Raw genomic sequence first — 16,371 nt, 5'->3', positions numbered from 1 at the left:
TCAGGGGCATGTACCTTGGTTGCGGGCACATCTTCAGTAGGGATTGTGCAGGAGGCAGCTGATCGATGTTTCTCTCTCATCCATGTTTCTAACTCTCTATCCCTTTCCCCTCCTCTCTGTAAAAAATCAATAAAATATATATTTTTTTTAAAAAAGAACGGACCAATCTTTCATAGATACAAACTAAAACTCAAGGTGTCTTCTTATACACGAAGTATTCCGAGTGCACTGTCGTGTGGATGGGGAATGAAGCTCGGATGTGCCCCATTTGAAAGTGGCAATTATAGACTCAACAACCAGGCAGGCAGTTTCTTTTCTGCCGTTGATGTTGCCATTTACCAAGACTTACAATCATCTTCCTCAGGCTTCACACTTACCAGCACCCTAACTCCATATGCAGATGAAGAAACGAATGCTTAGAGGTTTAATCATCAATTTACCGGAAGCAGAAGTGGGACTAGGGCCCAGGCCACCTGACACAGTGCTGCTCTCTTAGCTGCCGTAACACCCACTTCTATTTGCAAATAACAGAAGTGCCTATATCTGAAAATACACTCGTACAGAAGTAATAAAGAGGTGTCACTGGTACTAACGATGTCATTAGCATTTCGTGCCCATTTAAATGTTACCCCAACGTTTCAGGGGACCTCCATGTCAAAGGCTCCCGGCCAGGGCATGGGGGACTTGTTGACCCCCTTTCCAATAGTCAAGCCCAGCATGCGCCTCGCCCAGAGCTCCCCGTGACGCCTCAGCAGCACGGTCACTGCGGGTGGGCTGCGTGGCTACCCCCATACAGCGCCTGCGGGGCTCCGGTGGTGACTCAGCCACAGCACTGCCCGTCCTCAGCTCTGCAGCAGCGTCAGGCCGGGACAGTTCAAGGTAACAGCTGTCAGTTAAAGTCCTCCAGCGAGAAATGCCAAGAAACCTTTCGCAGAAAACCGCAAGACACAAGGCCCATATTTGGGTTTTAATGTCTGATGTCTTTATTTACAACTTTATTGGCAAAAAAGAAGAGGATACGATTAAAACAGTTCACCACAGGGCACTGCAGCTGGTCTGTCAATTAAAGAAGGTTCACTTTAAAGGTCCACCCACTTCTCCAAAACATGAACACGGAATCTGCAATGCCGGTGCCTCCGGAAGGACAGTGCTCACGTTCCAGGCAGCCTTTTAACACATAAATACGGAAGAAACGACACCACCCGCGAGACGGCATTAAATAAAGGGTCCTTAACTGTACACGCATGTCCTTGCAGGGACACATGCCAATGACACCAGACGCTGGGGAGCAGGACACCCGCCCCGAGTGGACAGTTACGACGACGCCTCTGCCATGAGGTGCTTCACTCACTACCTGCACTTCCTAGGAGAGGGAGATGGAGCCGGAGGAACCATGAGGGAGAGGAGTCCTTGGGAGGCAGCATGGGGACCGCCGTCCTGCGGACGAGTTCTAGGTGGAAGGAATGAGTGCAGTCCCTTCCCTTCATGCTGGGGGGCGGCTGACGGACCCTCTGGCGGGGTCACTCCTCCAGGTCCAGTGTGTTCAGCTCCTCCTCCAGCTCCTCCAGGTCCTCCCCGGTGAAGAGGTTCTCGTCCACGGGCACCGCCGCGCCGACCCCGTCCTCCGGGCCCTCCCCGCCGTGGGCCTCCTCCAGGTCGCTCCTCTCGCCGTTCTCAGCCCTGCCCCCCGAGGCTTCGCTCAGCTTGTTTTCTAAACACAGAACGGCAAACAGTGAGGCCGAGACAGACGCTGCTGTCAGTGGCCGACCCAGAGGCCACACGACCCCCGTCCCCCGCCGGCCTGAGGCCACGAGCAGGAACCGCCTGTCCCCGTCCCGAGCTGAGGGGTGAGCCTGCTGCACCGTCCCCTCCACCTGCACAAGCACAAGCACAAGCCGTCTCCCCTCCAACCTCTGCCTGCTCGCGGCTCGGACCTCGGAGGCAAGATTTATCCCCAACCGCTCCCTCCAGGACCAGCAATTAGGTTCTAACGGTCAACACCCATGTACACCGGTATTTTGTCTGAACAAATGGCTATGGGATAGGAACATGCACGAGGTAAGCGGCCCCTTCGCTTTTGGCTTTGCACAGCCACACGGGGCAATGCCGGGAACGAGTGAACCCAGAAACACCCCCGTCATCAGCCTGCGAGCAGAGAACGTGGCCACGCGGCTCCCGCTCCTCAGACGTGCAAAGGAGCTGCAGACGTGGCCGTGCCTCGCCAGCGACACCAACACGGACACAGGCAACGCTCACTGGCCCCTTTAGACCCACAAGCTGCAGAAATCCGACCACCACGCCTTGGGGCCATGACCTCGGAAGCACTCGCGACTGACCAGCCTCCAGGCGCCTGCTGGCAGCCGGCCTTTCCTTACGGTGAGGAGGGTCAGCCTTCTCTCTCCGGACTCACGCCCTGGGAAGCATTCTTTCCACTTCTCCTCGTCGCAACCAGGTCAAACCTTTACCTCTCCCCCGCAGTCCCCCCTCAGGGCTCCTTCTGGTTGGAAAAGGACGCCTGACACAGCGCCAGCACCCACCAGCCTTCCTCCGTCCTGAGCCGAAGGCATTGTTTATACTTTGAGCTCCTGCTTCCATAACGGACAGCCTCTCCCCTCCCGGTTTCTCCTCCTCTCCCAGGCCCTCTCCCACGGCCTGCAGGTATGCGTGGCTTCCTTGTACCCTAGGAGCCCAGCCCCTGACCATGCCCTGTCCTCCCTCCTCACACACCACTGCCCGGTGAGCTCTGGGACCTCTTCCTGCAGCCCCTTCCTCACTGCAACTGAAAGTCATTGCCAAGTCACCCCACTTGATTCCCTGAAACTGGCCCTAACCCAATGCTGGCCGTGTGCTCCGGAAGTTCTCCTCCTGCTGCCGCACCTGGGAGTTCTCTCTCTCAGCTCAACGACTGTCCAACCGCTTCCGCCCGCGAGCGTCTACAGTGCCAGAGGCAAGGCCACTTTCCCTCAAACTACGAGAAGCTGATTGGGAAAGTTAGAGGCAGAAGCGAGCCCGCGAGGCTGCGGGACAAGTTACAGCAGCAGAGGGAGGGCCTTGGAGCTGAGCGAGGGACAGGCAGCGCCCGGGGAGGAGGGTGGGCCCAATGCCACCTACTTTTTTCTTCTTTTAAAAACATCCTCACTAGGGGACGTGGTTATTGACTTCAGTGAGGAAGGGAGAGATGGAGTGGCTGCCTCCCGTATGTGCGGTGACGGGGAATCGAAACCCCAACTTTTCCATGTACAGGACGAGGCTCCAACCAAGGAAGTCACCCCAGCCAGGGCCCACGGCCACTGTTGACAACCAAAATCTCCGCCTCAAAATTCGTCCCACACATTCTCGTCCCCTTCTGGCTTCGGTTCACTGCACCCATTTCGACAGCCTCCACTCTCCTCAGGGCTTCTACCATCAGTTACGCCACACACTCACGTTGCCAGTCAGTGCCCGTGGGCACCGAGGGTGGTCAAGCCTGGCCTCGCCCCGTCGGACAGCGCCCTGGTTCTGAGTCACCGAGGGAGCGCCTTACCGTCTCTCTCTGCAGTGTAGGCGCTGAATCGCTCACGACTGGCCACCGTGATGCCCGTCTCGTCCACGTCTCTTGGGATGTACAGGCTCACATCGATGTCGTTTACGCTCACCGAGTCATCAACCTTAAAAACACCGGAAGAAAGTGTTTCTAGTGAGAACAATCTCTCCACCACGTACTTGTCTCTACCTCAACGGGACAAAATCATCGCTGCCGTCAAGGGAAAACACGATTTACTGCCAAACTTTACTTTTTAAGCTTCTTGAAAAAACAGCAATGCCGTATTCAAGCTCCTTCCTCTGACATCCTACTCCCACACACAGACTACGGCAGTTTTATCTTTCAACTGCAAGACAGAGCCAGGATTTTATAAACATACAGAACAGCCCGCTCTCGGCTATTACTAAGTTTGCCTACAACCAAACGATGGTGCTAATGCCTCCTGCTTCCCACCCTGCACTATTTGTTTTAATTTGAAATTTTACTTTTATAGATTTCTCCCCCTTTTTAGAGAGAGAGGAGAAGGGAGAGAAACACCGGTCGGTGCCCACACACCACGACCAGGAAATGAACCTGCAACCTTTTGGCGCCCAGGACAACGCGCCAGCCAACTGAGACACCCAGCCAGGCCTGCACTTTCTTTAGTTAGTATTTCTGTCTCATGATTTCTTTTTTGGTATAAAATATTAAACAGAAAGTCCTTTCTTCTTTAGAGGGAGAATCACACACACACTTCTTACAGCTAACACATAGCACGGAACTAGGCAGCAGGCACGTCCCTAGTCCTGGGAAGGACATGTGCTCACTGGCTCCTGTGATGCTCGCGAGCATCCTGCGACGAGGGTGCGCCTGACCCATCGGGGACGAGGGTGGAGACCAGGGCAGGCGATGCCCAGGTGAGTCAGGATCTGACCAGGGCCCCTGAGGGGCACTCCTACCCGAGCTGCTCCACCGTCACTCCATCCCCTCAGCCAGTGAGAGAGGGGGCCCGCTTCTCTTACCTCATCACCGCCTGCTCCCTGTGTGTAGCGCGTATCGTCTGCTTCCTCATCGTCATCGTCAACCAGTTCAGGACGGAATTCAAATACTTCACGACCACTGATCTACTCGGACACAAAGACATGGACTCAGGACAGGATTCAACACTTCCCGGTCGCAGTGTTAGACAGACAGACACACACACACACACGGTTAGGGAAGGCTCCTGCCAGGCACAAGGGACAAGCGAGAGGAGGGACAGAGTCCACCTGGGCCTGGGGACGTACCACCAACGCCTTCCCCGCCTTGAAGTCTGCTTTCCTTCGCTCCATGTCTTGCTCCAGTTTGTCGATCTTTTCTTGTCTCTTCCTCTTCTTCCAGGCGAGGAAAGACTCTAGGGTGATCTTGGTAACGTTTGGACCGAGGGCGGCGCGCTGCGGAGAGAAGAGTCATGACCCTCCACCCCCATCCCAGCGTCATCGCTTTCTCTTCGTGCAATGAAGCCTCTGCCTGTTATGAAGTCATGACATTTAGAACTGGCTTATTTTTACGTTACGTGGCAGTGAGGGTATCATTCTGAACTAGGGATCTTTTTGAAACGAAGGCGAGTGAAACTTGCCCCGAGAAGCTCTGTAAGCGAACGGCTGAAAACAGTGACCGTGAGAGCACGGCGGCAGCGGCCGCATCCCTGCTTCCCCGTGTTCCTCAGCGAGGAGAGCAGCAGAGAATGCCCCCTGCTCCTCAGGGCCAGCCACCAGCTCGCAATCACCTGGGGACAGTCCCTGCCGGACGCTGCCAGACAGTCTCCATCACTCCGACCTGGCCCCATAGCACCCGCGACGGGCATCTCCCAAAGGCTGACACCCCGCACACGGGGGAGCTGGAGCACAAACACCCCCTGCACCCGACTCCACAGCCTACGCTTCCTGTCACCGTCTACCACCTGCAGCGTGAGACTCCAGCAGCACGTCCATTTGAGAACAAACCTTTAAAGTCCTAATATCAGACAGTTACACGATGTAAATGACCCAACACACGGTGAAATGGATCCAGTTCAGAACGCACAGCCTCAAGCTGGCATCTCCAGTCACCTCAGCATCTCTGTATCACGTGCAGTGGTATCGGCTAACTCCTAGAATAAGCTTCTGTGCTGAGACTGTTTTCAATAAGCCCCACCTTCCTTTCGAGCCCAGAGATGCTGATCAGGGGAGCCGTCCCCTCCCACACAACGGGAACGGTTAGCAAAATGGTGAAAAATAAGACACCAGGGAAACATCAAAAACTTCAAGTGCAGCCCTAGCTGGTCTGGCTCAGTAGATAGAGCGTTGGCCTGCGGACTGAAGGGTCCCGGGTTCGATCCCGGTCAAGGGCACATGCCCAGGTTGTGGGCTCGATCCCCAGTAGGTGGCATGCAGGAGGTGGCCGATCAATGATTCTCTCTCATCACTGATGTTTCTCCCCGCCCCTCTCTCTCCTTCTCCCTTCCTCTCTGAGATCAATAAAAATATATTTTTAAAAATCCAAAAACTTCAAGTTCACTCTGAATTTCCCCATTATGTCTCCTTAAGAAAAAAATAAATATACACACACGCACACTTATTACTGACAGTATTACAGATGCGCCTCTCCACCCAGCCCTACCCCACCCACCTCAGGCCCTCACCACACTCCTGTTTGTGTCCACAGGCCATGCATGTAAATGTGTAAGTTCTTTGGTTAATCTTTTCCCATCCCTCCACTTCCCTCCGATTCATCAATGAGAATATTGACTAAGCATTTTAATGAACTGATAAAACTAGTAAATCAATCTTATGGAAACCATTTATTTGACAACCCACTGGCTAGTACTTAAAAATTATTTCCTAATCCTAAAATTAATGTCTTACTTGGCTAATGATTACGGCTGGATCTACACATAAAGAAACTTAAAAAGTAAGGCAACTTCAGGGAAAGAGCCTATTTTTTCTTTCATAACAACATGCTGTTGCCCCCAAGTGGTAAATATTAACATTTCACAATAAATGCTGCCTTTTCTTTTTATGGTGGAAAAGATACTAGTTACCTCTCTTTCAATGAGATCTTCTAATGAAATTTCATCTTCTTTCTCTTCTTTCTTCTTATCTTTTTTCAATACAAATCCAGGAGGAAGTGCATGACGATACATACAAACATCGCCGCCTCCGGGGCATACCCAAAACCAGCCATATTTGTTGTTTTCAATAGCTTCGAGGAAGTGCTTGCACACCTACAGAGACAATATTATGCACAAGCAGCAGCTCAGTATCGTCCAATCCAAGGTAAATGCTCACGTATACAGAACAGGTACATTCTTACAACCTTAGGCTACCACTGGGCACAGAGCACCCTTTGTACAGAAACGTACAAACGCGTTAGTCTTAAAATACTTAACAGTAACTGCTCTTCAAAGAGGATCTACACCAGCGGTTCTCAACCTGTGGGTCGCGACTCCTTTGGCGGTCGAACGACCCTTTCACAGGGGTCGCCTAAGACTATCCTGCATATCAGATATTTACATTACAATTCATAACAGTAGCAACATTACAGTTATGAAGTAGCAACAAAAATAATTTTATGGTTGGTTCACAACATGAGGAACTGTACTGAAAGGGCCAGAAGGTTGACCCTAGATAAAACTTCTGTCTTTGACAATGTTGTAAATTCTGAATTATACAAAAGGACTTGTTCCATTTAGCCTTTGTAAATGTAATCTGAAGTCTGATTTTTAAATAAGAGAAAGAAAATATAAGCATTATAATAAAACCAATGATTTTGCTTTGGTTTGACCTAAAAACCAATGCAATAATGATGTAAGCATGGTTTGAATTATTTGAAATTATAGGGAATTTCTTACATCTAAGAAGGGAGCAAGGTATATAAGGAACACAAAGCACAGTGACCCTTCAAAACATGAATGGGCGCTGGCCAGTATGGCTCAGTGGGTTGGAGCACTGTCCTGTATGCCAAATGGTTGCGGGTTCCATTCCCAGTCAGGGCAAGTGGAGGAGGCAACTAATTGATGCTTCTCTCTCAAATGAATTAAAAAAAGAACATAAATGGGTGCAAGATGCAACTGTATTAAAGCCTCAGATAATAAACTTTCCAAGAAAGAAACACTAACTAATGTCCATATTTCTTTCCTGAACAGCTACAAGTCGAAGTAAAACTGTTCCAGGTTCCAGGGCAGGAGGCCCAGGGAAGCTGAGACAGGAAGTTAGCAGGCCAACAGTGTGGCAGCCATCACCTCCCCTGGCACAAACCCCTAGGAGAGAATGCAGGGCGGGAGGGAAGGAGGGAGGGGAGGGCCGTTTCACCCCAGAGCAGAGGCGCCCACAGCCCGGGCTGGCAAGGCCACGGGCAGGTGCTGCTGGTGAGTTCTGGGAGGCCACACCGTCAGCGGGGGTTCTGAGACCACAGACAGGAGGGCGTGCGACGCCTGGACCTCCCCCACCTCTCTTCAGACTGCTTAGCCGAGTGCCCGGCTGCGCTCCGGAGCCAGATGCATAGTTTGCTCGCTTTGCTTTCCCATAAAGGTCCTGCTCTAAGTGCTCGAAGAACTGGCTTTCCACAACGCTGGCGAGGTCCCTCGTGTAAACTCATTTATGTGAGAAGACCAGATCGAGGCTGGGACCCCTCTCCCACGCGCTAGGGGCTGTCCTGTCCGGGTACACCTCTCTGGTGGCCGTGAGAGGGGCCTCTGACAGAAGCAGCACCTAGAACTGTCCTAGCACAAGCGAGGCTTCCCCTGTGACTGCGCGACAGTAACACTGTGAGCATGGACGCAGGGTCTGAGAAAGGAGGCTCCAATTTTAAAAAGTACATTTCCTGCGACACTGGAACATTAACACTGACTCCACAATTCACCTGTAACACTATTTGCACCGTGTGCTTTAAAAACTCTCTGATCAAAACAGAATTCTTAGTTAAGTGGATGAGTGTAACATTCGCCATCCATTCTTTTGCAAAAAAAGAGGAAGAGAACTTTTCCTGGCACATGTGCCTGTGCCGCCCGTGTCTGAGAAAGAAAGGCCGCTCAGAAGAGGACGGAAGGACTCAGCCACAGGTTCTCAAAGGCGACTTCTCACCAAGAATTGAACTCTGTAACCTACACGTGCCCACTTCCAAAACGAAGTCCACCCCCCCCCCCTTTATGAAAAGACCCAGAGACGTAACGAATAACAACATGAACAGCATGACTGTCCCTAAAGATAAATCCACTCAATGCAAGAAAAGAACATACTATTTGCGTTTTGGGCTTTTTCTTTTCCGCCTCACCGTGCTTCTTGTTCACCACTTCCTCCAGCTTCTTCTCGTCCCAGTTTTCCATGGTGTCTAGAAAGAGGAAATGGAGACTGAGTGCTGTGTTTTATCTGCTGCTCCCCGAGCACACTGCTCCTCTCCGTGGACAGGAAGGCTGTACTGCAGCCAGTGTGACCATGTGTCTTCTTCAGACACCAAAGGTGAGCACCAACAGTGTGAGATTACTCACCCAAACCCTAAGCACTCAGGCAAATGAGAAAGCAGTGCTGTCAGAAAAGGTGAGAGACAAATCCAAAAGAAGTAACTGGTGTTTAATCATCCTCATTTGCTTAATCAAAGGGCATCATGTAATAAATTCAGATTTTATGAAAACAAACAAAATAAAAAAACAACAGTTATTCTTTACAGTCTATTAATACCGAAGTACTATTCAAGTTACTAAATATTCTTAGTAACAACAAACCCAAAGACATTGATCTTTAAGAAAATGTTTTTAAAAATACCTTTTTCAAGTTCTTCATCTCTTGCATCAATGTAAACACTTCGCTTCTCGCCCTTCCTCTCCAGGGTGAGGTCGTGGGAGAACTTGCACTTGTCCCCCTTCGTGCACTGCCCTTGCTTGAAGAAGGCGCACACCACAGACTTGGGGTCGGCACCTGCGCAAACGGCACATGTATGTGTAATGCACTCTGCCAGGTCCTACAGCACAGCTTCCAGGTGAGATCAATTATCCTGATTAACTTCTGATTTCCTACTCACTGATGTGAGAGGGAAACACCACTTACGGGTGTTCGGTATGACATTTTTTTCAAGTTCTTCTATTGCATTTTATATACATTTTTGTTTCTTGCACTTGTCCCGCTGCAGCTGAGGAGGCAGCAAGTGAAGAGAGCACAAACGCAGGCACACTGCCAGAGTCTGGCCTCCGCTTACAGGACCGCAGGTCTGCCTTGTTTACTACCAAAGACCGGATATCACACAGCAACTAAACCATTCATTTTGCCTCAAGCTGGGGGGCTAGTGGCTGGAGTAAACGTTGCACAATGACACAGCTGTGCACATATGTAAAGGACTGTGAGAAAGTCAATGGTAGATAATGCTGACAAAGGGAGCATCATTTTCATAGCAGATACAATCAGCTTATGATCAGAATATATATCAAAACAAATTAAGAGTTTTAAACATGAGTCACATTTGATAAAAATAATACTTCTGAAATGTAAAGTTTACCTTTACTTATTTTCTGAGCAGCAACTACAGGTTTGAACAGTTCATTTAGCTCTTGCAATTCTTTCTTCTTGTCATCTTTCTTTAATTTCTTTTCAGCTTCACTCTGTGCTACCTATAATATTCCCAGATATAATATAAACATTTGATTTCATATAATTGTTTTCATTGTCCAGTGACATGTAACAGTAACATCTGTTTTACAATGCCTTTCAATATATATTAAAGGGTGTGGTTAAACTATGGCACAAAACTGCTAAATCTTAAAAAATCTTTACTTCTTAGTTCCTGTAACTCATGCACTGCAAGTGAAAATCTGAAGTGCTACAATCTGATGGGAAGTGATCCGGCAAATGGATGAAAACTAGAAACCCATTTGCTTCATCAAGAATGTGCCTCCGAATGCACTCAGGCCACAGAGAGAAGGGCACACGTGCCTGCAAGAACATACACACAGGGCACTTCCTGTGGAACTGCTCTTGGAGTCAGAAAGGGCTCTACGTGGAAGCAAAGGGGTCACTTGTAAGCAGTGAAGGGTGAGCGTGTACAGCCAGTGTGTGGCCTCAGACGCGGTTAAGACCATCTCAGAGCAGCTCGGGGAGATCAAAGAGGCACTGCTGAGTGAGCTGACAGGATGCAGAAACGTCTGCAGTGTAGGACTCTGGTCTGAAACATGATACCGAGTACCTGTAACTGTGAATAAAGAAAATGCAGAATTTAAATCTTTACCTGGCGTGGATTCTGCTGACCAAACTTAACTTGATGAGTGACAGCCTTGATAAACTTCTGCTGCTTTGCTCCTTTCTTGTTCTTTAGACCAAAAGTTTTGTCCTAAATGAAAAAAGAGTATAAAATATCTTAGCCATTTATAGTAATTTCTTATCTACTTTTCCAGTCATATCTGAAACCATTCTTTCCTTTACTTATGGGTAAGAAACTTAGTCTTTCTTATGCTACTCACAGAGGCAAAACACTGAACATCAAGTCCAGGCACCACTGACTCAGGTCACCAGGCTCCACCCCCAGCACGGTGACGGCCGCACCCTGCGCCCAGCGAGTGCAGAGCCGCTACTGGAATGAGAAGCCCCGCGGTCCCTTTAGGAGAGGCGCAGTTAACGGGCTGTTAATTCTAAGACAGCAGGAGCCGTACCACAGAGGAGACGCAGGCAGCAACTTCAAAACTCGCCCTGCCTCTAGTGCACTTTCCTCACCGCACCCTGAAGAACTACGCTCTACTGAACAGTTTTGGAAATACTGCAAAAGAAGATACATTAAGTTCTAGTCTGATTTTTTGAGTCGTTGTCCTCTCAAAACAATTACATGCGAAGAACTCAAACCACTGAGAAGCATGCATTCCCGGTTGTTGCTAAAGTGGAAATAGTAAAATTGAGCACACCCAACTACAAAGCAACATGCTACTTAAATCGGGAATAGTGACGTCGTGATCGGGGAAAACTATTAAAATGAGCAGTCCTTACGAAGGAACGCTCATATGTGCCAGGCACTAATCAATCCTTTGGCGACCTCCTCACACTGAATAAGCACGCGGCGCGGAAACACTCAGAAGCCGCTGCGCGTGCACCAGCTCCTGCGTCAGGGCTGTAGCGGGTTGAACAGCAACCCCCCAATTCACGTCTCCTGGGAATCTCCGAGCGCAGGTCCTTGCAGGTGCAGTAAGTGAAGACGGCACAGTCATTAGGGTGGGCCCTAAACCCAAGGACTGACTCATTCTTCTTCCCATCTGCTCAGCACTGTCCGTTTCCTATTGCCTCTGCATCAGGCGTGAAGGGCCACACCTCCCTTCTACAAACAGCGAGCTCCCGTGGAGGGACCAGTGAGGCGATTCTGGAGAAAGTACCCCCAGAATCCAATGCGGCAGCCTCTGCACACACCGCGCCCGAGAAGAGCACAACTGGGGCCCAGCCACGCCCCTCCGGCAGCAGAGAAGCAGCAAACCTCGACTAAAGACCACAGGGCCAGGGAGGACCTGACACCCGGAGACGCAGGAGGAGACTGGTCCTTGCGGGGGGCCTGGCCACGGGGAAGCAGGCCCTCAGGACGACGGCACGGTGTGCACGCCCAGGCCGCAGAGCACGCGCTCCCATGGCTCTGTGTGGCACCCGGCTACGCCGCCTCGAGATAAGAAGTCCTGCTCTTCCAAGTCTCCAGGTCAGGAATTATTTCTTCCAGAGAGATGGGGGCACGTCTGTACCTGGCAGTCACCAAACGTAAATTCCTGAACGTGTTTTATTGAATCCTCTTAGCAATCTTACACTATTACTAGTGGCCGGTGCATGACATCCGTGCACTCGGGGGGGCCCCCCAGCCTGGCCTGCGCCCTGTCAGTGCGGGAGCCCCGCGATCCTCACAGCAGTCCCGCCCACCTGTGCCTGCTGTGCACGCAGCCTCCTGCTGATCAGTCGTGATGCATGAGGGCGTCACAACCGTTTGCATATTAGCTCTTTATTATATAGATACAGTCTATAATCGTAGCCACGGAAACTTAAAAATGTTCAAGTCCTTTGAAATAACATCCCAGATAATAAAACCCTAACATGCAAATCCACCAAACAGCGGGACAACCGGTCGCTATGACGCACACTGACCACCAGGGGGCAGACGCTCACTGCAGGAGCTGCTCCCCTGGTGGTCAGGGCGCTCCCACAGGGGGAAGCACCACTCAGCCAGAAGCCGGGATCATGGCTGGTGAGTGCAGTGGCGGTGGTGGGAGCCTCTCCTGCTCCGCTGCAGGCGGGAGGTAAGGGCTGAGGGGGTCCCAGACTGCGAGAGCCTGGGACTGCGAGGGATGTCTGACTCTGGGGGAAGTTGGCCTAAACCGGCAGGTGGACATCCCCCGAGGGGTCCTGGACTGCAAGAGGGCGCAGGTGATGGCTGAGGGACACCCCCTGCCCGCCCTGCCAGTGCACAATTTCCGTGTACCGGACTTCTAGTCCATAATAATAATAAAAGCATAATATGCTAATTAGACCAGAGGTCCTTCCGGATGAAGCCAGGGCTGCGAGGGAAGCCGGTGCCGGCAGCTGGGGGAAGGAAGGCCTGCTCTTGCACAAAATTCGTGCATCGGGCCTCTAGCTGTTAATAAGGCAGGCGGTCCGGTGTGATGCTTTGAGACGGGGCGGGGAACGTCAAGCCCTCAGGCTGTAGAAGGCCTTTGAAATCATTTGGTCTGGCCCTGCCCAGGCACCAGGGGTGAGCTGTTAACATTTTTAAGCTGATAATTGTGTGTGGCCCTTGGCAGGAAAGGTTCCCACCCGCTCTAAGAGCATAAGCTCTGAAGCCAGACGGCTCACATTCTATTCCCACAGACTAAGCAAAGCCCCTCCTTTGCCAGTTTTCTGATGGTGCAGTGGGTCTCACACGAGCCTGGGGTCGCTGAGTTACAAGGTTCACCCCCAGAGGACACACAGCACGGAGGGGAACCGCACGGACTCTGGAGCCAGACGTCCCGGGTCTGATCCCGCCTGGGGCAGGCGTTGAACCCGTGCCCGTCTCCTCACGTGAAAAGCAGCGCTAGAACTCATCCCACGGAGAAATGAGGGAGCCGTGCGGGACACCAGACGGCTGGCTTCTCCTCTCCCCGCCCCGCCAAGCGCTAGCTCTGAAGGGACAGGTGACGTGGGAGCCGAGGTCTATCTGACGCCACGCCAAGTCCTTGTGTCCAGCGTGAGAACCTGCTTCCCGGAAGCACCTCGCCAGGCGACCGGCCGGTGGGCAGACAGGTTTCCTGAGCACCGCGGGCTCCGCCGAGGGCACGCCTCCTCTTGAAGACGGCCGTCTGCCATCTGCAGTCACACTTCCTGCTCCTGAGCTGGGGACAGACCTTACCTAAACTTGGCCCGGATTGGGGCGGGGGGAACAGGAGGCGGGAAGAGGTGCAATCAACCCCCATCCTGGCTAAGACAACCAGGGAGAGAGATCCCAGAGGCGAGGTGAGAGGAGGGAGCCTGTGTGCTTCAGACTTGGGGATCCGGACACGGAGGCGTCTGGACACAGGCGGTCACTCCAGGAGGAGGGCTCCCCGAGCCTTAACACCCAGGGAGTGAACCGGTTGGGAATTCCATTTTATTTAAAACCAGCCCCTTCCCCGCCAGGTAACCTGCTCTGGTACAGGCAGCTCCCCCTCCGCCAGGAGCTCTCCTCCGCACCCGGTCAAGCAGGTTCATGCCCCTCATCAAGGAAGCGGACAGGCCGCCCTCAGATGCCCTGCTCACTCAGCACCGTCCCCATTGGAGCACCGACCCCGGGGTGCATCCCGGTGCCCGGCCGGCTGAGCTGCTGCCCGTCCTCACGGTACCAACAGGCAGTGAGAACACAGGTGCCGCCCGCGGCTCAGTGGCCGAGCCCCGACCTATGGCCAGGAGGTCAGGGTTCGGTCCCTGGTCAGGGCACAGGCTGGGTGCGGGCTCCATGGGTGGGTGTGTGTGTGCGCGGGAGGCAGCCGGTCAGCGATTCTCTCTCATCGTTGATGTTCCTATCGCTCGCCCTTCCTCTCTCTGAAAATAAAACACAAAAACCACCAGAAAACAAACACAAAACACATATTGAAAATAAAAAATAAAAAAAGAATCCAGGTGCCGCTTCCGGTTTGGAACGCGGCCAAAGCGACTAGGACCCGCTCGCCATCAACACGCTCATCGAGTCCCCATCGAGTCCCGTCGGCAGGACAGATTTCAAACGAAAATCACTTACAAACGCCGCATTTCAAGGCACCGGAAATGCATGCTGGTCGGGCTCCACCCAGAAGGCACCAAGCCCCCTAGGAAAGGCTGCCCGTCGTCCAGGTGCGCTTTATGCAAAAGAAGGAAAAAACAGGCCACGGCTCTCCCGGCTACAGGAGAAGCGACTCATGTCAGTTACGAGAAGGAGCGGCGGCGGGCGCCGGGGAGGCCCCTGGCAGGGGGGCGGGGGTGTGTGCAGGGCGTCCCCCGCGCCCCTCGCCCGCGGCCGCCGCCCAGAGCCCGCAGCCGGCGCCGGCCCCGCCCGTCCGGGGCCCGAGCCGCCCCGCGACGTGTCGGAACCGCAATCGGGGTCCCGCCGGCTCGGGAGAGGCCTCGTTCGGGGCGGTGGGGGCCTCCCTCCGCGAAGGCCCGAGCCCGCCCGGCCGGGGCCCGAAACGCCAGCCCCGGAGCTCTTTCCACCTGCAGCGCCGGAAGGCCCGGCCCGCACGGCCCGGAGGGCGGCAGGGGGAGGCGTCGCTCCCCGGGGAGGGCAGAGGCGGAGGCCGGAGCGGGGGCGCCCGCGTCGCCATGGCGATGAGATGCGGCGGGTCCTCGGGAGCCGGACGCGGGCGGGGGGCGCACGGGGCCGAGCGGGGGACACGTGGCCCTACGCGCCCGGGCGGCGGGGACCGGAGGCGGCGCCCCTCGGGCCGCCGCGTGGGGGAGGGGCGCTCACCTCGATGATCTTCTCCTTCTTCTTCTGCTCCGCCTTCTTGCTGCCCCCGGCCTGAGCCTGCTTCTTGGGGGGCATGGCGGAGGCGGGGGGCACCGGCCGGGCTGGGGCGCAGCTGGACACCGTCCGGGGACGCGGCCCCGCGCGCGGCAGGAGGGGAGACGCGGACCGCCGTCGCCGCCGCGCCGCACGTAAAGCGAGGCGCTCGCTCGCCGCCGCAACGCGGCCTTTACGACAGGTTGGCGCGGCGGAGCCTGGTGGGGGGGCGGGGCCGGCGCCCGGAAGCAGAGGTGCGCATGCGCCTTGGCCGCGGCTGACCCGGCGCGAAGAGGGAACGTGAGGACGCGTCTCACGTGACGTCGTCGGGGCCCGGGCCCTTCCGGTGCGGCGGTGAGCCTGGGGCGGAAGCTCGGTGAGCGAGTCCTCCGTCCCCGCGCGCTCCCTTCCGCCGGGAACGGGTCACCCCTGGTCCATCTTCGCGGCGGGTGGCGGCGGGTGGGATGGTCGCCTGGGCCGTCCCGTCCCCGTCTGAGTGGCCGCCGGGCCACCTCCGCGCCCGGTGGCTGCTGGGAAGGCGGGGGCCAGGGACCTGCTCCGGGCCAGGCTCCTGCGGAGGGTTCGGAAGGAATGTGAAAAGCTTACTTTGTCTTTGTTGTTGAGAGTATTACAGGTGTCCCCTTTTCATCCCATTGGCCCCCATTCCTCCCCCTCCTCCCCCTCCCCCTGCTCCCCCCTCCAGGCCTTCCCCTCCCTGTTGTCTGTGCCCATGGGTTGTGCTTATAGGCATATACGTTCTTTGGTTAATCTCCCCCCCACCCTTGTCTTTAACTTTGCCAATATCCTATATAATAAAAGCCTAATGTGCAAATCAACCGAATGGCAGAATGACCAGTCGCTATGATGCGTGCCGACCACCAGGGGGCAGGTGCTCAATGCAGAAGCTGCCCCAGCCG

The 16,371-nt window shown here is 53.9% G+C and overlaps 1 protein-coding gene across 1 annotated transcript; it reads right to left on the bottom strand.

Annotated features, from left to right (window-relative positions):
- Nucleotides 1-959: 959 nt before the first annotated feature.
- ZC3H15 (zinc finger CCCH-type containing 15) lies at nt 960-15,621 on the bottom strand. The gene is made up of 10 exons (XM_036319552.1): nt 15,422-15,621; nt 10,736-10,837; nt 10,010-10,121; nt 9,283-9,435; nt 8,760-8,851; nt 6,564-6,746; nt 4,789-4,935; nt 4,525-4,626; nt 3,524-3,647; nt 960-1,711 (listed from the first exon to the last, which is right to left on the bottom strand). The coding sequence occupies exons 1-10, from the start codon at nt 15,494-15,496 to the stop codon at nt 1,521-1,523; spliced, it is 1,281 nt and encodes a 426-aa protein (XP_036175445.1). The 5' UTR covers nt 15,497-15,621; the 3' UTR covers nt 960-1,520.
- Between the last annotated feature and the right edge of the window lie 750 nt (nt 15,622-16,371).

This window comes from Myotis myotis, unplaced genomic scaffold (genome assembly GCF_014108235.1).
Source record: "Myotis myotis isolate mMyoMyo1 unplaced genomic scaffold, mMyoMyo1.p scaffold_m19_p_8, whole genome shotgun sequence".
Lineage (NCBI taxonomy): Eukaryota > Metazoa > Chordata > Mammalia > Chiroptera > Vespertilionidae > Myotis > Myotis myotis.
The sequence above is the reverse complement of the archived record's forward strand: the minus strand, read 5'-3'. Positions and strand labels throughout refer to the sequence as shown.

Bases quoted from the DNA above. Each gene is read 5' to 3' on its own strand.
- ZC3H15 (XM_036319552.1), bottom strand. From the start codon at position 15,496: ATGCCCCCCAAGAAGCAGGCTCAGGCCGGGGGCAGCAAGAAGGCGGAG. The intron at 10,122-10,735 runs GTAAAGATTTAA...GGAATATTATAG, and splicing joins GTCAGCAGAATCCACGCCAG to GTAGCACAGAGTGAAGCTGA. The intron at 9,436-10,009 runs GTAAACTTTACA...CCGTTTGCGCAG, and splicing joins TGCTCAGAAAATAAGTAAAG to GTGCCGACCCCAAGTCTGTG.